This window comes from Scyliorhinus canicula, chromosome 22 (assembly GCF_902713615.1).
Source record: "Scyliorhinus canicula chromosome 22, sScyCan1.1, whole genome shotgun sequence".
In the NCBI taxonomy this organism is placed as follows: Eukaryota; Metazoa; Chordata; class Chondrichthyes; order Carcharhiniformes; family Scyliorhinidae; genus Scyliorhinus; species Scyliorhinus canicula.
The window spans coordinates 16,047,254-16,069,820 of NC_052167.1; the positions used below are offsets into that span (position 1 = coordinate 16,047,254).

General features: G+C 43.0%; 1 protein-coding gene across 4 annotated transcripts in view; it reads left to right on the top strand.

Annotated features, from left to right (window-relative positions):
- The window catches only part of kat6b (K(lysine) acetyltransferase 6B), a 186,889-nt gene that overhangs the window by 66,936 nt on the left and 97,386 nt on the right, over positions 1 to 22,567 (top strand). For all 4 annotated transcript variants that reach the window (XM_038782997.1, XM_038782993.1, XM_038782995.1 and 1 more), the window contains one exon: positions 18,310 to 18,418. In XM_038782997.1, the coding sequence (XP_038638925.1) occupies positions 18,310 to 18,418 (109 nt within the window). The remainder of the gene's footprint in view (positions 1 to 18,309; positions 18,419 to 22,567) is intronic.

Below are 22,567 nucleotides of genomic sequence, written 5' to 3' on the forward strand. Positions count from 1 at the left end.
AGCCTGACTTCCAACCCGGTAATTCTTTCCTCAACCAGAGATTAAAATAGCTTCAAAATCACTAGTCCCACCCCACAAAAAATCATCGACATGCATCATAAAGATGCCAGAAAGATTTCCTTTATAGTGCCAGTAAAACATTACTGGATCTGCTTTCAACTGGCAACAGCATAACTTTAACAAAACTACCTTACCGAAAAGTACCAGACTCTAGACACATCATTCAATCCATATACACATTTGTTCAACTTCCAGAGTACCCCTTTTGTGTTAGCTGCCTCTTTAGGAGGACGGAGAAAAATGTCTCTCTGGAGCTGTTGCCGCTGCAAAAAAGCAGCTTTTATATCAATATATTTGCATTCCCATGCCTTTGTGGCTAATAGAGCCAAGAAGATCTTTAAAATAACCTTTCCTGCCGTAGGTGAATCTTCCCTTCAATCCTAATCTTCTAGGTTTTCTTCAAATCCCCTTGCCACAAGCCTGGCCTTTGCCTTAAGTTCTATCCAAAAGAACCTTTTCCGTGCAAATCCACCTGTGGGATGGAGGTCTTTCTCCCTTATCCGGTACTTCCATGTATACCTCAAATTCACTCCAACATGCAGTACTTGCTGTTTGGCATCTTTGATAACTTTTTCATCTAATTGATTGGAAGCCACCAAATATCATGTGCATGTGGGTGTCTACTCCTATTAGTATTTATAGTCTTACTCATCTATGGAGATCTTGATAAACTACGTCCCCTCTCCCACCTGGTATCTCGTTCGGTACTGTCACTGCTTGATCTTTCCCTTCTGCTCTGGGATGTCCTTTCAATAGTTCTCGACCTTTTCCTGCAGACTTGTTCACTATCTGATGTACTATCTGAACTGGCACTGCATTTCTGTGCCCTCCATTTTTGAACTTTGTTTTCCCAATCCATTTGTCTTGACTCCCTCCCCTGAATGATGTACATTCAACCAATGTTTATACCTGCTCCACTAATAACAGTTGCATCCTTCCATTGACTAGACCTTTCAGGCAAGTACGTCACTTTTGTACCAACTTTTAGCAGTTGAACCTTTCGGAAAAATGTCCTGTTCTAATTCAACAGAAGTGTTGTGTTCCTCTACAGAAACCCTGTCTATATCAGCTAACTGGTCCTCATAGTTTTTTTTTTACATAGAATTTACAGTGCAGAAGGAGGCCATTCGGCCCATCGAGTCTGCACCGGCTCCTGGAAAGAGCACCCTACCAAGGTTTAACACCTCCATCCTATCCCCATAACCCAGTAACCCACCCAACACAAAGGGCAATTTGGACACTAAGGGCAATTTATCATGGCCAATCCACCTAACCTGCACATCTTTGGACTGTGGGAGGAAACCGGAGCACCTGGAGGAAACCCACGCACACACTGGGAGGATGTGCAGACTCCGCACAGACAGTGACCCAAGCCGGAATCGAACCTGGACCCTGGAGCTGTGAAGCAATTGTGTTATCCACAATGCTACTGTGCTGCCCTTCTGTAACCACGTGCATACCAGATGACTCTGGTTCCTCGTCATGTCTGTCTGCTCTGTCTAAATTTCAAAATTTGTAATCTGTACCCATTATCCGTGATCAATGCACCCTAACAGTTTGATTGCCATGTTACAAAGTAATTGTTTGCCATTCTTGCCTATGATTTCCCTGTGCCTTACCATTCATTAAAATTGTGTCTCTTATAGTATACTATGTCTCCTTGCTGAAAAACGGTATCTGATGGCTGTACATGTATGTCTTAAATCTCTGCGAATTCTTTCAGAGACTTCTGCTTCCAAAAAAGCTTTTCTACTGCTATGGAAGCATTTAAATGCTCAGCAAAGGCAGAGCTAATTGTAGTCCCTTCCCAAGCTGGAGGCTGGTCATCTAAAATGGCCGGAATTTTAGGATTTCTACCAAACACTAATTGATAGGGACTATAGCCCCCAACCATCTGCAATGAATTCTTTGCATGTACCAGCCATGCTAAAGCTGAATTTAGCTTGCAGTTTGGTCTATCTGCCAACATTGTTCCAGAGCATGTCAATCTGTTACTGCATGGTTTCTTTCACACACACCATTACTAAATGGGCGTTCTGCAGCTGTATTCATAACTGTGATGTTCACGTTTTCACACATATCCCCAAACTTATCATAGCAAATTCTCCCCCGTTATCCGTAAGGAATTTTGCCGGTGGCCCATTTCTGTCCCTATCCATTTTTCCACGAATTGATCCGATTACTCTCTTTTCTTTACTTCGTACAATCGTTGATTCTCCCCCATATCCGTAAGGAATTTTGCTGGTGGGCCCATTCCTGTCCCTATCCATTTTTCCACGAATTGATCCAGAATTACTCTCTTTTCTTTACTTCGTACAATCATTGATGACTAAATCTGGTTGCTAAATAGATATATTTTGGCTTTCTCCATGACCACAATGTCGTTGAAATCCCTGGCCAAAGGTAGGGTTACTATCGTCATGCTGGTGTCCTTCTGTACTTCCAACAAACTTCACAGTGATCACTAACCTGTTCTATAAGTTTAGTATAGTCTTCATCACTTACCCCTACATCCTTTAATAATTTTTCAGCCTCCGAGGAGACGGATGCGCAAATTGCCTGTGCAGTTTTAATACTACAAGCTTTTATCAGCTAAAGTCCCATTTTCAACTGCCATTAACACATCCTTAAACAACTGTACTTTAAATATTATTTGTCAGTAATGGAATACAATAGCGTCCCGACTGTGTAAATTGTAAGTCCACCGTCTTTCCAAAAACTGTTGCCTTATCCTGTTCCATATCCAGTTTCATGTGTGCTTTCTTCATCGACGGTCCTGCTCAGAAGCAAAGGTTGATACTTGATCTCACTTGATACAACATCCGGGCTAATGAAATGATTCACTCTGGCAATATTGCAAGGGATCACCACTCTTTCAGCGACTTCAGCGTATTATCACCCCCAAATCTGAAAATTGTGGCACTTTCCAAATTCCTTAATCTTGTTACGATTTTCAGCATTCAAGGAGTCCAGGTAACATTTTAACCAGTCCAATTCCACATATAGTAGATATGCAGCCACTGTCCAATACAGCACAATTGAGGGATTCTGCAACCAACACTCTCATTATCGGCGTAAAACTGCTTGTTAATAGGACAATGCCTTCTTTCTAGTCACTATCTTTTTCCTCTTCTGACTCTTCTGTGTCATGTGTCGCTTCAAACACTATTATAATGCGTTGGACAGTTGAAAGCATAATGGTATTGAGAGTCACATCGATTTATCATACCCCAGGTATTTCTGGGGTTCATCTTCCTATTATAGGTTCTAACTGGGTTTCTGTCTTCATAATTTCCGGGTCCCGATCTCCTTCTATGGTCTTGGAACCTGTTTGTAGCTGTCCGATTTCACCATCCTGTTAGTAGTGTATCTTCCATATTCTGCTTTATTGCAGACTGACCTATTTGGGTCATCAGAGCCATCGGAATCGAATGTTTCCCCAGAAACTTTTTTAAACCTTCTGTCATCTGATCGAATAAGGTATCCTTATCCGCAAACTGAACTCCTGTGAAAACCAGGAGCCTATCCATGTTGCTCACTCGAGCACAATCAAGTAATTTAAAGGCCAACACAGACTGTGGAAATTCCAGGTTGTATTTCTGCAGCCTTTTATATAGTCTGCCAAATTCCATTATATAGTCTTCCATGGAGAATTCCTGTATTTTCCGGAACCTTACAAAATCCGAGCATGCTTCATACGCACTTAACAAGTCATCCTTTTTATAAATCTTATCCATATAACGTAATAGATTATCCAGACCTTCTGAGTCTAACTCTTCCAATTCCAGCTCATAAAACACTGCTTCGGATTTTACTGTCATAAGGTAGAGAAAGAGCCAATGCCATACCTTGTTTTCTCTTTCCCAAGGCAGTTACTTTAATCCCCATAACTAATGTATTTCTCCATTGATTGTACAATCCCCTTTCAGAAAATAAGGGGGGGGGGGGGGATTCGTATCCGGCCATCTTCATCCGAGGTTCAGCCATATATCTTTTTTTCTTCTCTTCTCACTCACCCCTTTGTTTGGTCTGGAAAAGTTGTTGTATCATTCACATTTGCACAGCAACCGTCCTCTGCTACCATTTGTTGGACATTTAGCTGCAGTTGTATAAAAAGCCAAAGGCTCTTCTCCTTTTCACAAACACCTGTATTTCATTCTAACAGACGCTGCACAAAACTCACCATCTGACACACAGGCCACCTGAAGCCTCTTTACATAACAATTATTGTCAATTAATGTCAATTATTGGATACTTAACATAAATGAAACAACTAATTGGAATGTCTCGTAACCCATTACTTAACATTGTATCTGGCTGAATCACAGCCTGGTCTGGCAACTGCTCGGTCGAAGATCCCAAGAAACTGCAGAGTGTGGTAAACTCAGCCTAACGCGTCACACAAGCTTGCCACCCCCACATTGATTCTGTATACACCTCCTGCTGCCTCAGGAAGGCAGACAGCATTGTTAAAGACGCCTCCCACCCAGGCATTGCCTTCTTCCAGACCCTTCCATCAGGCAGAGGGTACAGAAGTCTGAATGCTCGAGCATCCAGACATAGGAACAGCTTTTTCCCCACAGCTACAAGACTTCTCAACGACTCCCCCTCGGACTGATCTGTTCTCTGTAAGAACACTATTCACGATGCCCTATGCTGCTCTTGCTCATGTATTTGCTTTGTGTGCCCCTTGCTCCGCACTGTAACCAATCAGTTTGTCGATGTATCATTTGTCAATGTTCTCTGTTGATTATTCTTTTGTCTACTATGTACGTACTGTGTACGTTCCCTCGGCCGCAGAAAAATACTTTTCTCTGTACTTCGGTACATGTGACAAATCAAATCAATCAATTTTACGATACTTGTGGGTTTCATCACGAATGATGAAGTAAAACTACAGGAAACTGGAGAAGTTTGGGAAAATAATGCACGAACAATTCTCTTAAACTGGATGAAAACAAGATGAAAAAACCAGTTATACACTTTGGCAAAGCAAAAAGTTAATATTGTTCCTCTGGAGATTCATGATGTGGACATTGAAATAGTTGCTAATTACAAGTATCTAGGTGTGACAGTAGATGGTGAGTTGAATTCGGTGTACGGATGTTCTGGCCAAGGGGCAATAATAATTGTACTATTTCAAAAAATTTAATTATTTTTGAGTAGATCCTGCAATCATGAAACTCTTCATGTAGAGCTTCAGTTGAGTGTGCTATGCTTTTGAATATCTCGCCTGGTGCAGTTGTCTTAGGAAAGCAGACTCTTTAACAGTACAGAGATTTTTGAACCAGGTAGGAAAAGTATTTGATGAACAGATCTTTCTTGATGATATCTGTTCTTATTTGACGAGAGTGTCATGAATGATGAGAATCACCCCCTTATTTCCTTATTCCTGTTGGATGTCTTCAGGAAAAAGGCTACAATCCCTCAGATACAGAACAAATCTGTTTCTGAACTCATTTGTGCCCTTCACCGCGTTTAATGGATGAGGATATTCACCCATGGTGGGACTTACGCACTGATTATTTTAATAGGTTTGGAATAGGTTTTAATACATATTTAATTAAAGTTCGATCTCTGATGGAGTCGTTTTCTTTCTTTTATTGTTAATATTTATTTATGTGCATTTTTAAAAAAATTAACGAGCGATGTACCCCAAAATGGATTTCTATATGGATAATAAACAAAATTGAGAATCAAGAATGAACACTAATGCCCACAATCTACACACTCCATTTCTCTATTGTTGGAATAGAACATAAATGTAATTGAAATGAGAAATCTTAAAATATTTTATGAGAGTCCACTTTTGGTTAAAACTATGACCACTTTGAAAGAATTTATCAATCTCGCTGCCCATGAAACTTGGTCCCTTTTCGATTCAGCTAGGAATGGGGCACAAACTAAAGATTTTATTCTCAAAGCTGAAAGAAAAAAAATCTGCGAGCAGCTGAAGTGTAAAAAAAAAATTAGATGGTCAGTTGTCCAAAGAAAACCTTGAAGCAAACAACAAAAACCCCTTTGTAAGTGGTCATAGTTATAACCGTAACCTGATTCTTATGAAACATTTAAATAGCCCCTTAGTGCCCAGCGATGTGCAGGTTAGGTGGGGTTACGGGCCGAAGTAGGGTGCTCTTTCAGAGGGTCGGTGGAGACTTGATGGGCCAAATTGCCTCCTTCTGCACTGTAAGAATTCAATGGTTCTATGGTAGTTATGATGATCAACATTAGTGATAATAGCATTTTAGGGGCTGGTTCAAGACAGTGGGCTAAAGAACTGGCTTGTAATGCAGAACAATGCCAGCAGCGTGGGTTCAATTCCCGTACCAGCCTCCCCGAACAGGCGCTAGAATGTGACGACTAAGGGCTTTTCACAGTAACCTCATTGAAGCCTACTCGTGACAATAAATAATTATTATTATCATTATTTTTGAAAATTTCTCATCTCCGCCACACTGATGTTCTATTCGAACTATAGTGAAATGGAGACAGTGAGTTATGGGCATTTGTGTTAATTCTTGATTCTCTATCCGCAATAATGGACCCTAGAATTCTGCTGGATATAACAGGCAGCTGTGAATGCCTTTGATTTTATTTTACCAGTCAGTGATGGTCCTGTTGTGATAAGGAGTTGACTGTGTTGAAGTCAGTCTGAACCTTGGTATTAATCTCTGTTACTACGCAACAGCAATGCAGCATGCCCAGTATATACTTTTAATTCTAGTATTTTCCCCCCTGCCTATTTCTCACTAATTCATCCAGAAGAACATTACACTTGCCTATAGCTGCAATTATAAACATTATAATCACATCCTCCTAATCTCTTTTGAAGTAAGAATAATTTGAACTCTCGGGCCCATTTTTCATAACTAGCTAAATTGGGCTACTTGATTTCAGAATTTATGATAGGAATGAGAAATGTAATTCAGCTAATTTAACTTTCCTTATTAATTGGGTCACATTCAGCAATTTTACATACTTTCTCTTTTGCCTAACACCCAGCATGCACCCTGTGTTCCATGTTTAAGTGAGAGTTTCGCTTTGTGTTTCAGTCTGAAAACTATGGAGCAATCTCACTTGTGACAGAACTCTTCTGGCTGTTATCATGAGATACAAAGAACAAATGGGCTGGAGACCTACTTTCTAATCAGAAAATAGGCGGCACTTTTGCTTTCTGTGGAATGTATGGGTTAATTGCTGCATCGCAGTATATCCCGATTTAAATATGCTTGCAAAGCTTCTGTAATATTCTTGTGGCTCTGATCTGGTTTATTTTGACTCATGTGTGAGATCTTGGATCAAGCTGTGAGATGCATGTGCAGGTTAGGTGGATTGGCCATCCTAAATTGCCCCTTCGTGTCCAGGGATGTGCCGGTTAAATGGGGTTACAGAGATGGGGCGGGGGAGTGCTCTTTTTGAGGGTCGGTGCAGACTCAATGGACCAAATGGCTTCCTTCTGCATTGTAGGAATTCTATGATTCATGTATACACCAAACCTGATAAGGAGGACAGATTTTCTTCCTGGGACGAGAACCAGATAGGTTTTTACAACAACCTGATTTTTGGGTGGCACAGTGGTTAGCATTGCTGCCTCACAGCACCAGCAACCTGAGTTCAATTCCTGCCTCAGGTGACTGTATGGAGTTTGCACTTTCTCCCTGTGTGTGCGTGTGTTTCTTCCTAGTGCTCCGCTTTCCTCCCTCAGTCTAAATACCGATTAGGTGGATTGGCCATGCTAAGTTGGCCTTTAGTGTCCAAAAGGTTAGGTGGAGTTACTGGTTACGGGGATAGGGTGGAGGTGTGGGCTTAAGTAGGGTGCTCTTTCCAAGGGCCAGTGCAGTCTCAATGGGCCGAATGGCCCCCTTCTGTACTGTAAATTCTAAGAACCTATGCATGTGTGGTGGAAAAAGAGTGAAATTGTTTCAAGAAGTGTAGTGCTGATAAATGTTGACTTTTATTGTGGTAACCGGTGGGGGAGACAAACTCTCAGCAGGCACACCTTTGCCAAATCCCTCCCAGAGGTTCAAATACCAATTGGTGATGTAGAAACCTAGTGCAGAACATTGTGCTTCCTTGACTAGACTTCAAGTGTTAGCACATTGCAAAGTATCATGCTGAATGATGGCCCTAAAGCTGTCGAGGAGACTCTTGGGTTTGTGATAACTGCTGATGAAATCATTTGCATTGAGGGCAAGTATGAGAATAAACAGCAAGCTTGGGGTTTGTTGCCAGCAAGTTTCTGGGAATTGAGGCTTGGCTCCGAACAGTGTCCTTTCTGAGCCACCGTCCTTCACAGAAGTTTGAGTTTTTGTTGTGGTGGGAGGTGAGGGTGGCAATGGTAACGGCCAGATGCAGCAGTTCCTCTTGAAAGAGTCCGCGTTTACCCTGATGGAAGATCTGGGTGTAAGTCTGAGGTATACACCTTCTCCACTAAAATAAATGAGTGCATACCCTCCAGTGAGGTTATCGGCAGCACGGTAGCACAGTGGTTAGCCTATTGCTTCACAGCACCAGGGTCCCAGGTTTTGATTCCCGCTTGGGTTATTGTCTGCGGAGTCTGCACTTCTTCCTGTGTCTGCATGAGTTATCTCGGGTGCTCCGGTTTCCTCCCACAAGGTCCCAAAAGACATGCTGTTGGTAATTTGGACATTCTGAATTCTCCCTCTGTGTACCCGAACAGGCGCCGGAATGTGACAACTAGGGCCTTTCAGCAGTAATTTCATTGCAGTGTTAATGTAAACTTACTTGTGACAATAAAGATTGATATATATAAATTGATGCTGTATAGCATTGCTAGACTAGTTTATACGATTGCTGGTATGTTTTTCTTCTGACAACCTTTTGAAACCTGTGCAGAAAATGAAGATGGCTGTGGTGTCCTTTTTATATTTTCAGATTAAGGTTGGAACTACAATAATTTGGAGATGATTCCTTTGGTGATTCTGAATATAATACCCTCTCTGATGACTTCTTACATTTTAGTAGGAAGAGTAGAGTGGTCACTTATTAGCTGGAAATTACAAGTCTAGTGGGATGGAGGAATACCGGGATCTCATTACAAATATATCAATCAGCTTAAAGTTGCCCCACAAGTTAGCACGGTCATAAAAGTGCTAAGCTTTATTTCCAAAAGTGTGGAATTGAAAAATGGTGAAATTATGCTCTTTCTGTTTCAAACCGTGGTCAGGCCACACTTAGAATACTCCGAGAAGTTCTGCTTGCCATGTTATAGAAAGGATATAGGGTCACGGGAGAAGATGCAGAAAGGATAATGAGGATGGTACCAGAAATGCTTGGAGTGCACATCAAGAAAAGGATGGGCAGGCTGGCTCTTGGCGGAAGGTGGGGGGAAACGGAACGGCAGCGGGGCAACCAATCGAGGTATTTGAAATTATGAAAGGTTTGATAGAGGGGATACAGAAAGAATGTTCCTCCTTGCAAGAGCATAACTAAGGCCAACAATAGAAGATATCTTGTATCCAATAGGAAACTCGGAAGAATGTCTGTACCCAATGAATGGTGCGAATATGGGAACTTGTTACCACAAGGAGTGAGTGAACATGATTAGTTAAGATGCAATTTGAAGGGAAGCTAGACATTCGAGGAAGAAGGGGAAAAGACGATTACGATGGTTGATTTAGATCAAGAAAAAATGGGAGAACTCCGAAGAGCATAAATGCTGTCATGGACTTTTGGGCTGAGTGGCCTCATTCTGTGATGTAAAGTTGCCATAGTCCCAGATGACCATAGGCGGTTTTCCCCTTGCAGGGTGGAGCGCTGACTGATATTTTAACCTGACCCTATGTAGCGTACTTTTATTCCCCCTATTTGACATCCCATCAAAAGGCAACACTAATATTGTATTACTTATCCACTGCGCTGAAGCTTTGCCTAAATTATAATGCTGTTCTCTGGATTGGTATCTTCTGGCACAGTCATGGCTGATGCTAGTTTGCACAGGCAGTTCATCGATTTCTTTCTTCTTTAAACATGTTGTGAAAATCAATTTTTTTTTGTTCCCATTCTGATACTAAATATCCTAATTGTTTGACTTAAGGGCATTATTAATGTACAACACTGGTAATGTTCACTGTATGACTAGGAGAAAACTTGTGTTTGCTCCGTATTAACATCCCTAGCCAATTGTGTATTTTAACAAGATTAGAGGACGTCCAAACCAGCACACCAGTTTTCTTCTGTGTCTGCACACAGGAATATTTAAGACCCTACTTGAGTAACCGGTAGGGGAAAAAAACTCAACTGAAGGGTCCAAAGATCAAGTAAATTCTGGGGTGTGCGATGGTGGCGAAGTTGCAAAGAAGGATTGGAAGTGAGTCAATCAGATATGAGTGGTCCTGAAGTTACACTATTGGCAATGGAAGATGAAAGCAAAGTTAACACCTCCATTGCGCACACTCTCAATGTGCGGGTTTCCATAAGTTGTAGGCTTTTCTTCTTCGCTAGGGATTTCAGTAACAGTTCATGAAATCTTTGGTACCACCAAAAGAAAAATTTGGGCAACGTTGAGTTTTGGCGTTGCAAAATTGTGGAGCAGCTTTCTAGAAAGTCCAATTACTGATAACTGCTTATGTGACTCACGTGTTTATAAAATCCACACTTTTATATTGACAGTAACGTGTAGCTGAGGCACAATCACAATGAAAGTCGATCTGGGTACCCCCTGGCAGGGTCAGCATTTAATTACAGATCCATTCCTAGTTACCCTCGCAAAGCTGGTGGTGGACCTTTTAATTAAACTGCTGCAGATCATGTGGTGTATGATGTGCTCTCCCAATGCATAAGGAAGGGTATTGACGAAGCGACGGTGAAGGAACAGTAATATATATCGAAGTCAGAATTGTGTGTGGCTTGGAAGGAGGACTTGTTCTTCTAAAGATGGAAAGAAAGGAACCTCTTAATTGAATTGTTTGTTGGAATGCTTAATGGTGGTGTGTGAAACTGTATAAATAAAATCTGGGGTTGAAAATTTAGCTCCGAGTTGTAATCTGCTATAACATTTTGTCTTTCTGAATTTTAGATGAATTGTATGTCATTTACAATATCAGCTTGATTCTGTATCACCAAAGTGAGTTTAAAATTAGATTTATTTTGCTCAGCTGCAATTTTGAGGTAATTTTTGACAATTGCAGTCTTTTCATTCCTGTGGAGCAAGATCTCCAATTAGGTAGTTACGATTGCGCTAATCTCTTCTATTTAAACTCCCACCACAACCAACCCTTGCTCTGTGGGATTGAAAAGAAAGATGTCTAAGGAAGTATTTTATAGTAAGATGGTGAGATAAGCATTGAGTACAATAATCACATTGAACAGTTTGAATTATGACATTAATGCAATCTTCCAAAGTTAATTTTTTTTAAGTCAATGCTATTTCAATCCCAAAGACCTTGGAACATATTCCAAAGTCTGCTATTTTCTGATATAGATGTTTTTCATCCCTCCTCCTGTTAAACAGGACTATCACAGTAAAGAGCAATGAAGACATAAACCCTGAAATCAAATAAAGACTTCAAAAGTAGCATTATTATCCCTTGTGCCTTAACAAGAAATTTAATTCTGACGGCTTTGAATAAGACTGGAGAAAGTTGCAGCTTTTCTATACTTACCCCAGATTTTGTTTGGCTCTTTGAAAGTTTATTATCGTCAGATTGCCTGGTACATATCCATTCTGTTTAGAATGCTGACTGTTGGTACATTTTTCCAGTGATAAACCCATACATCAAAAAAAATCGATACAACATAGTGAAACATCACTCTATTGGAACAAACGTGCAATTATTTATTGAGCTACTTCAGGGATAAGGGTGGAGTGACTACAACATTTTCCACACTGATATTTATGAAGATGCAGTGTCACCTAGTAATTTTCATTTGATCTGCTTTTGGCTAGGTTCAAGGTTACAATGTCTCCTTAGCAACAGCAACCATTCAATAATTCAAACCTATTTTCACAGAAAGATAAACTGCTTCATAAGTATTTCTCAAAAGCAAAGAGGCAATCTGTAACAATCCTAAAGAAAATTTATTTTGATACTTTGTTGCGAGAGAGTTCAACAAGGGTCCATTAAACTGATTCCTGGGATGAGGGAATTGTCAATACGAGGAGAAATTCAGAAGACCAGAATATAGCAAAATGGATGCTGGAGATCTTAAATAAAAACAAAGTACTGGAAAAACTCAGCAGGTCTGGCAGCATCTGAGAAGAGAGAACAGAGTTAACATATCAAGTCTGTCTGACCCTTCAGAGCTGAAGAGAGGTAGAAATGCGGTGTGTTCTATGCTGTTGAAAGGAGTGGTGAAGCGAGTTTACAAGAGATTAAATGACAGGATGTCATGGACACAAGACAAAGGGAGCGATAATCAGTAATGATGGCATTAAAGACTAAAGCAGATGTTAATGGCGCCTAGGCACTTTACAGCCTTCTGGACTTTAACCTGATGTTGGTAAGACTTCTTATTTAAGTCCAACAGGTTTATTTCAAATCACTAGCTTTCGAAGCACTGCTCCTTCCTCAGGTGAATGGAGAGGTAGTCTTCGGGTAAGCATTCTCCAAGGCGGCCTTCAGGACGTGCGACAATGCAGAATCGCAGAGCAGAAACTTGTAGCCAACTTCCGCAAACATGGGGCGGGATTCTCCCCTACCCGGCGTGACGGGGGGTTCCAAGCTTAGGAGAGTGGCGCCAACCACTTCCGGGGACGGGCCTCCCCAAAGGTGGCGGCCGGAGCGGTTGGCACTGGAAGACTGGCGCAAAAACCGGCGCCAGCGGCCTTTCAGGCCCGCCGCCCGGCAGCGGGGCTGGACGAAGGCTTTCGGCTCATGCGCGATGTGGGTTTTCTCTTCCGCTTCCGCCATGGAGGAGGCCGTGGCAGCGGCGGAGGGAAAGAGTGCACCCAGGGCACTGGCCCGGAGTCTGAGCGGGGGGGCCCAGATCGCGGACCTGGCCACCGTGGCCCCCCCCCCCCCCCCCCCCCCCCCCCCCCCCCCCCGTCCTGAGACAATTCACACCTTAACCTGGGGTTACCCCTCTCTCTGGCTTTGTAAAGACTTAATTACCTGCAAATGCTCCCAAAGCTAGTGATTTGAAACAAACCTGTTGGACTTTAACCTGGTATTGTAAGACTTCTTACTGTGCTCACCCCAGTCCGATGCCGGCATCTCCACATTCTGGACTTTACCATTGAGTTGAACTTCAGACTATGAACTCGGTCTTCCAGTTTGATCCCAACCCCAACCTGTGCAAGGCTGCTTCTTGTTGCCATGTTTCACTCTTCAGAAAGGGCTGAAATACATTCTGCTATCTGACCTTTTATGCTGCTATTAACATCTGATTTAGTCTTTCACACTATCATTCCCACTCCTTTTGTCTTGTGCCCATGGCATCTTTGTCATTTAGTCTCTCCTGACCTCCAACCTCTCCCTGACCTCTTCTGCTCTATGCACTTTCAACAGCATAAAACTAATTGCATTTCTTCAGCTCTGAAGAAGCGTCATACAGACTCAAAATATTAAATATGTTTCTTTCTCCACATATGCTGCCAGACCTGATGTGTTTTCCCAGTATTTTCTGATTTTTTTTGTGTGTGTAGACCAGGTCCATATTCCTTAGAGATTAGAAGAGTGAGAAGTGATCCCATTGAAACATATACGTTCTTGAGGATCATGACCGGGTAGATGCTGGGAGGATGTTCCTCCTGCTGGGAGCCCAGAACAAAGCATCAGAGAGGTTGTCATGTGAGAGTACCTTTAAGAAATGGGTGTTTATAAATGGGGGTGTATATAAATATCTGTAGTGAGAGTGCCTTTAGGAAATGGGTGTTTATTACCTCAGTGATGTCAGCGAGTGGGTTGAGATGGGCTATCTGTCAGCTTTTTACTTTCGCTTAAGGCTTTTTGCTGCAGGGTGGGTTTGATTTCATTTTAGTTTTGGAGAAGCTGCAATCACAGCAGGATGTGTATGAATCTCTGAAAGCCTATGAATGTTCATTTGGGGTTTTTAACGTGGTAACTGTTCTCAGTAGTGAAGTTAAACCTGAGGTGCTTCTGTTAAAGGTTTTGTTTTTAAGTCTTATGGATGTTAAACATAGAACAGTACAGCACAGACCAGGCCCTTCGGCCCTCGATGTTGTGCCGAGCATTGTCTGAAACCAAGGTCAAGCTATCCCACTCCCTGTCATTCTGGTGTGCTCCATGTGCCTATCCAATAACTGCTTGAAAGTTCCTAAAGTGTCCGACTCCACTATCACAGCAGGCAGTCCACTCCACACCCTAACCACTCTCTGAGTAAAGAATCTACCTCGGCCACCACTCCTATATCTCCCACCCTGAACCTTCTAGTTATGCCGCCTTGTAACAGCTACATCCACCCGAGGAAATAGTCTCTGAACGTCCACTCTATCTATCCCCTTCATCACCTTGTAAACTTCTATTCAGTCGCCTCTCATCCTCCTTCGCTCCAAAAAGCCCTAGTTCCCTCAACCTTTCCTCATAAGATCTATCCTGCAAACCTGGCAGCATCCTCGTAAATCTCCTTTGCACCCTTTCCAATGCTCCACATCCTTCCTGTAGTGAGGTGACCAGAACTGCACACAATACTCCAAATGTGGTCTCACCAGGGTCATGCATAACCCCGCGGCTCTTAAACTCAAGCCCCCTGTTAATAAACGCGAACACACTATAGGACTTCTTCACGGCTCTATCCACTTGAGTGGCAACCTTCAGAGATCTGTGGACATGAACCCCAAAATCTCTCTGTTCCTCCACATTCCTCAGAACCCTGCTGTTGACCCTGTAATCCACATTCAAATTTTTTCTACCAAAATGAATCACCTCGCACTTATAAGGGTTAAACTCCATCTGACATTTTTCGGCCCAGCTCTGCATCCTATCAATGTCTCTTTGCAGCCTACAATAGCCCTCCACCTCATCCACTACTCCACCAATCTTGGTGTCATCAGCAAATTTACTGATCCACCCTTCGGTCCCTCCTCCAAGTCATTGATAAAAATCACAATAGCAGAGGACCTAGCACTGATCCCTGTGGTACACCGCTGGTAACTGGTCTCCAGTCTGAAAATTTTCCATCCACCACCACTCTCTGTCTTCAATGTGATAGCCAGTTACTTATCCAATTGGCCAAATTTCCCTCTATCCCATACCTCCTTAACATAGAACATAGAACAGTACAGCACAGAACAGGCCCTTCGGCCCTCAATGTTGTGCCGAGCCATGATCACCCTACTCAAACCCACGAATCCACCCTATACCCGTAACCCAACAACCCCCCCTTAACCTTACCTTTTAGGACACTACGGGCAATTTATCACGGCCAATCCACCTAACCCGCACATCTTTGGACTTACTTTCTTCATGAGCCGACCATGGGGAACCTTATCAAATACCTTACTAAAATCCAAGTATACGACATTAACTGCTCTACCTTCATCTGCACACTTAGTTACCTCCTCAAAGAATTCAATCAAATTTGTGAGGCAAGATTTACCCTTCACAAATCCGTGTTGACTATCCCGGATTAAGCTGCATCTTTCCAAATGGTCATAAATCCTGTCCTTTAGGACCTTTTCCATTAACTTACCGACCACCGAAGTAAGAGTAACCGGCCTATAATTACCAGGGTCGTTCCTATTCCTTTCTTGAACAGAGGAACAGCATTCACCATTCTCCAGTCCTCTGGCACTATCCCCGTGGGCAGCGAGGACGCAAAGATATCATAGATATCATAGAATTTACAGTGCAGAAGGACGCCATTCGGCCCATCGAGTCTGCACCGGCTCTTGAAAAGAGCACCCTACCCAAGGTCAGCACCTCCACCTTATCCCCATAACCCAGTAACCCCACCCAACACTATGGGCAATTTTGGACACTAAGGGCAATTTATCATGGCCAATCCACCTAACCTGCACATCTTTGGACTGTGGGAGGAAACTGGAGCAGCAGGAGGAAATCCACGCGCGCACGGGGAGGATGTGCAGACTCCACACAGACAGTGACCCAAGCCGGAATCGAACCTGGGACCCTGGAGCTGTGAAGCAATTGTGCTATCCACAAGGCTACTGTGCTGCCAAAGCCAAAGGCTCTGCAATCTCATCTCTTGCCTCCCAAAGAATCTTTGGATATATCCCATCTGGTCCAGGGGACTTGTCGACCCTCAGGATTTTCAAAATTACTAATTCATTTCATTTCATTTCCTCAGAGTATCTACCTCCTCCAGCCTTACCCGTCTGTATCACACTCTCATCCTCAAAACATGGCCCCCTCCTTGGTGAACACTGAAAAAAAGTATTCAAGTCTCTCCTATTCTGACTCCATGCACAAGTTCCCACTACCGTCCTTGACCGGCCCTAACCTCACCCTGGTCATTCTTTATTTCTCACAGAAGAGTAAAAAGCCTTGGGGTTTTCCTTGATCCGACCCGCCAAGGACTTCTCATGCCCCCTCCTAGCTCTCCTAAGCCTTTTTTTTAAGCTCATTCCATGCTACCTTGTAACCCTCAAGCGACCCAACTGAACCTTGTTTTCTCATCCTTACATACGCTTCCTTTTTCCTCTTGACAAGACAGTCAACCTCTTTTGTGAACCATGGTTCCCCCACATGGCCATTTCCTCCCTGGCTGACAGGGACATACCTATCAAGGACACGCAGTATTTGTTCCTTGAACAAGCTCCACTTTTCATTTGTGTCTTTCCCTGACAGTTTCTGTTCCCATCTTATGCTCCCTAATTCTTGCCTAATCGCATCATAATTACTCCTTCCCCAATTATAAACATTGCCCTGCCGTATAGCCCTATCCCTCTCCATTGCAATTGTGAAAGACACCGAATTGTGGTCACTATCTCCAAAGAGCTCTCCCACAAACAAATCTAACACTTGGCGCGGTTCATTACCCAGTACCAAATCCAATGTGGTCCCCCCCTTCTTGTCGGCCTATCCATATATTGTGTCAGGAAACCCTCCTGCACACATTGTAGAAAAACTGCCCCATCTGAACTGTTCGACCTATAAAAGTTAAAGTCACCCATGACAACTACCCTGAGACCTCCACACCTATCCATAATCTGTTTTGCAATTTCTTCCTCCACATCTCTATTACTATTTGGGGGCCTATAGAAAACTCCTAACAACGCGACCGCTCCTTTCCTATTTCTAACTTCGGCCCATATCACCTCAGTAGGCAGATCCCCTTCGCACTGCCTTTCTGCAGCCGTTAAACTATCCCTGATTAACAGGAAAGCTTAAAGGATTACTTCGTGTTGTAGTCTTTGGGGGTTGTATTTGAATTAATGGTCGCTAAGATGTTCACTATGTTTTAAAAAGGTTAACTTGAGTTCATAGAATAAACATTGTTTTGCTTTAAAAAATACTTTTCCATTTCTGCTGTACCACACCTGTAGAATGGGCCGTGTGCTCCCCATACCACAATCTATTAAAAGTTGTGGGTCAGGCGAACTCCATGATACACTTTGGGGTTCTCTTAAACCCTGGCCCATAACGAGGTTAACAATTTAGATCTGAGATGAAGAGAAATTTCTTCCCTCGAGGACGTTTGAACCTTCGGAATTCTTTATTGCAACAAACTAAAGATGCCTGGCTGTTGAGTATATTCAGATCAGATCAACAGAATTTTAAATGCTTAGAGATTTGAGGATATTGGGAAGGTGGAGAAGAAGATTGACTATGACCGTACTAAATGGCACAGCAGTCTTGAAGGCCCAGATGGCTGATTTCTGCTCTAATTTCTTTTGTTTTTGTCCTTCAAAATGTGGTAATCAGTTGTGCTTAGCAAAATACATTTTTTTACTGATTATTATAAACAGGACCCTTTTGATATATTTACAGATGGAAATACTAACATTTAGTTTGAGAAGTTGAACATTCTATTAAATTGTGTAGAATAATTTAAAATGTAATCTGAGCTGACAAAATAATTTTGCATGCTGCCTTAGCCATGCATAGCATTGTTCATTGCTGGGTGCAGTAGGTTGACTAAAAAATCTACTGAACCAAATTAATTTCAATATACCAAAATGAACAAGTTAAATCGATAAGTTATGTCATACATTTTTAAAACAAGCAAGTTGTATAATGGGTGAATAATTGTATACTTTGTAAATTATAATGGAAACTCTTATGATTCATAGCTTTTTTTAACATTTCGGATTGTCACACTTGTATGGCCAAAAAAAATTAAATGAAGAAAACTTCTTGTTTCTAGCCCCGTGCAAATCCCTTTCCAATCTGCAGTTTCTGCTTGGGGACAAAGGAGTACAATCGAGAGAAAAAACCAGAAGATCTCATCTCCTGCGCAGACTGTGGAAGCAGTGGTGAGTTGAATCATTTATACATCAGTATTCGACAAATAGAGAAAGATTTTATACTGGGGGAATTTCATTTTCCAGCAGTATTCCGTGTGAGATTTTTTTTCCTGCATTAACATGCTGGATTTTAAGCACAGTTCAGAGATGAAACCCGTTGCGATACTCAGCAGGTATTTGTTGCATTTCAGGTTTGGATGCTATTCCTTAATATTCTCTTCATTTGTGAATCCATGTAGGGGGAAAAATCATGAAAACAAACTCAATTAAGACCTAGTCGGGGATACAGGAAGTGAGAGAAACAGACAAATAAGAAACTTAATATCCCTACCCCACCGTGCCCATGTACACTGCCATGTTTGTACTAGAATCAACCCAGAACCCATTTCGTATCTCAAAATAAATATATTAATGTTGCTCACCTATTCCTGCCACATTGTATCTTTGTAAATGTCAGTTCTTATCAGCAATTATTAGATTTTAGGCTTGTGTTGATGTCTGAAGACTAAGAAACAGTCCTTCTAGATGTAACATCCACTTGTAGCGTTTGATGTATCAAACCAACCCTTTGTGCTTTACAAAGAAGATCAGAGAATTTGCGGTGGGTGGGAAGTAGCGGAACATGCAGTCAGAGAAATAGAATATTGATATTGAATTGTGGAGGGGGAGAGAAGGCATAGAAAAAAAGAGGTTTAGGAAGAGACATGGTCATTACGAGATTAGTGAGGGGACTTTTTTTAAAAAATTAACCAAGGCTAGGAATGGTGAAGAAGTGAATAAGGATTTGGCCAATGTGAGAAAGGTAGAAATTTGGGACGGTGATATAACCAAGGTGGACATCAGCTATCTGGAATGTGATGGGCGAGATGCAGTATTTACACAGGATAGTGGAGTTATTCAGCGTGTGGTGCCCAGTGTCTGGGAAGGGGGACGAAACTGGAATACAAGTTCATACTGTGTAAGAGGTGCAAAATAAGAGGTGCAAAATAAGAGTCAATGTGAGCTCACCAAATAACGGATGAGAAATATCTCGAAAAAAGAACATCAGGAAATGATTCCGGGTTCTGTGTTCAGGATGAAGATAATCTTGCTCTTATTTTTTTTTTATTTAGAGTTTCCAATTCTATTTTATTTACAATTAAGGGGCAATTTAGCATGTTCAATCCACCTACCCTGCACATCTTTGGGTTGTGGGGGTGAGACCCACGCAGACACCGGGAGAATGTGCAAATTCCACACCGACAGTGACCCGGGGCCGGGATCGAACCCAGGTCCTCAGCGCCGTGAGGCAGCAGTGCTAGCCACTGCACCACTGTGCTGCCCTTGCTCTTCTTATTTAAGGAGTTTTTTTCACAGCTTGAGTGATTTTGTAAAAGTTGCCATCTGTCTCCTAAGTGTTTAACTATTGGGGAAAGATTTCCCTTGATTGCCTGGTTGTTAACCACAGTCTGGGCAAAGTGCACGCGGCCACTCTGGCAGGAGGATTGCATGTCTCTTCCGGAACCTGTATGGATTTCCTTTCATTCATTTCTGTTAGAAGATTGGTTTTGTTAGCATATGATCCTCCCTACTAGATTTTCCATTCTTCACTTTCACTAGTTGTCCGCATTGAGAGGGACAAATCATGTGATGAACCCTATTTGCAGAGTTCTGTATTTACTGTGGGAATAATTAGAACTTGTTGAATTGTCCAAGAATGACACAAATGATGTTGCAGACTATGAATGCCTGAATACTCCAGTATGAAGTATATGTTCATTTGGAAGTTACTTGAAGGTGTGTAGAATATGCAGATACGTAACCGGGATAAACTACCGCATGTTAAATAAGGATCCTAGACAAAAAACAGAAAATAATGTATATGATGTATGAAAGACGGTGGCACAATGGTTAGCACTGCTGCCTCACAACGCCAGCGACCTGGGTTCAATTCTGGCCTCGGGTGACTGTGTGGAGTGTGCACTTTCAAGTTGGATTATGGGGATAGGTGAGGGATTGGGCTGGAATGGAGTGCTCTTTCGGTGGGTTGGTGCAGACTTGATGGGCTGAATGGCCTCCCTTCTCTGAAAGAGGGAAAAAGAAAGGGCCAGAGCTGTAATCTGGAGACAGTCTGCCTGGAAAGCCTCTGCATTCTTTTCCCCTGCAGTGCAAACTTTTTTAAAATTTCTTGTTTTTTAAGTCTCCTCTCTCTTTCCCCCCCACCCCACCCCAAACACTGCAGCAGCAGTGCTAACCATGGCACTACTGTGCTGCCCTAGCAGGACTCCTATTACATAAAACTACCCAGTTATTAGCATTGGCAATCTAGATCATAAGGATCATCATTGAGGAAAGACAAATGTTCATAGCAAAGAACTAGTGGAACATTTGTCTGGTAGATTAATGAGACTATCATCATTTTATTCTACATCTTAATCCTGAAAGTGGATGAGAAAGTTAAACAAGCTGCTCGGTCGTGATTGTCATTGTTTCACAGAGACATGGCTCACCCCCGCCTCACCGGACTGTGCCATACAACCTGAAGGCTTCTCTATTCACCGGGCGGACCGCACAGCATCTTCAGGCAAAGCGAAGGGTGGAGGCGTTTGCCGCCTCATCAACTCCTCCTGGTGCTCGGATGTGGCGACCTTGGCGACCTACTGTTCCCCAGGCCAGGAATACTTGACCGTAAAGTGCCGCCCATACTATCCTCCACGTGAGTTCACTTCAGCCATTATCACAGCGGTCTACATCCCACCCCAGGCAGAAGTGAGGAAGGCACTGGACGAACTGTACACAGTCATAAACAACTACGAAACAGAACACCTGGAGGCCTTGTTCATCGTGGCCGGAGGCTTCAACAAGGCCAACCTCAAGAGTGTACTGCCAAAATTCCACCAGCACATCTCCTGTCCCACCAGGTGCAACAACACTCTTGACCACTGCAACTCAAAAATCAAGGGCGCCTACCGTTCCATCCCCCGACCGCATTTTGGGAAATCAGACCGTAAGACTGTGCTCCTTCTCCCGGCTTACAAGCAGAAACTCAAGCGGGAGAATCCAGCTAAGAAGGTTATGCAGTGTTGGTCCGTGGAGACAGAAGAGCTCTTACGTGACTGCTTAGAGACAGTGGACTGGTCCATATTTAAGAACTCAGCGACTAACTTAAATGAGTATGCCACCACCGCCACAGACTTCATCAGCAAATGTGTGGACGACTGCGTGCCAAAGAAAGCAGTACGTACGTTCCCCAACCGGAAACCATGGCTCAACCGCGAGATTGACTCCCTACTGAAGGGCAGATCTGAGGCGTTCAAGGCAGACGACCCTGACCTATACAAGAAATCCAGGTACGACCTCCGCAAAGCCATCCGAGATGCCAAGAGAGAATATCAAACTAAGCTAGAGTCACAGACAGACTCTCGGCAGTTGTGGCAAGGACTAACCAATATAATGGGCTACAAAGCGAAGCCGAGCAGTATCTCTGGCAGCAGTGCACCCCTCCCTGATGAACTTAATGCATTCTATGCTCGGTTCGAGCAGGTAACCAACAATCCGCTGTCGAGTGCCCCGGCAGCCCATAATTCACCCATACCCACCACCATAGCTTCCGAAGTCAGATCGGCCTTCCTGAAAGTGAACCCACGGAAGGCGACGGGCTCGGACGGGATCCCTGGTCGTGCACTCCGAGCCTGCGCAGACCAGCTGGCAGAGGTATTCACACACATCTTTAACCTATGCCTACTCCACTCCGAGGTCCCCACCTGCTTCAAGAAGACCACAATCATACCGGTACCAAGTTACGTGCCTCAATTACTACCGCCCGGTGGCCCTGACGTCAGTTGTAATGAAGTGCTTCGAGAGGCTGATCATGAAGCGCATCACTCCATACTCCCGGAACGCCTTGACCCACTTAAATTCGCATACCGCCGCAACCGGTCCACATCAGACGCCATTTCCCTGGCCCTACACTCATCCCTAGAGCATCTCGAAAACAAGGACTCCTACATCAGACTTCTGACTACAGCTCCGCCTTCAACACCATAATCCCAGCCAAGCTCATATCAAAGCTCCAAAACCTAGGACTTGGCTCTCCGCTCTGTAACTGGATCCGTGATTTTCTGACCAGCAGACCACAATCAGTAAGAATGAACACCAACACTTCCTCCACAATAGTCC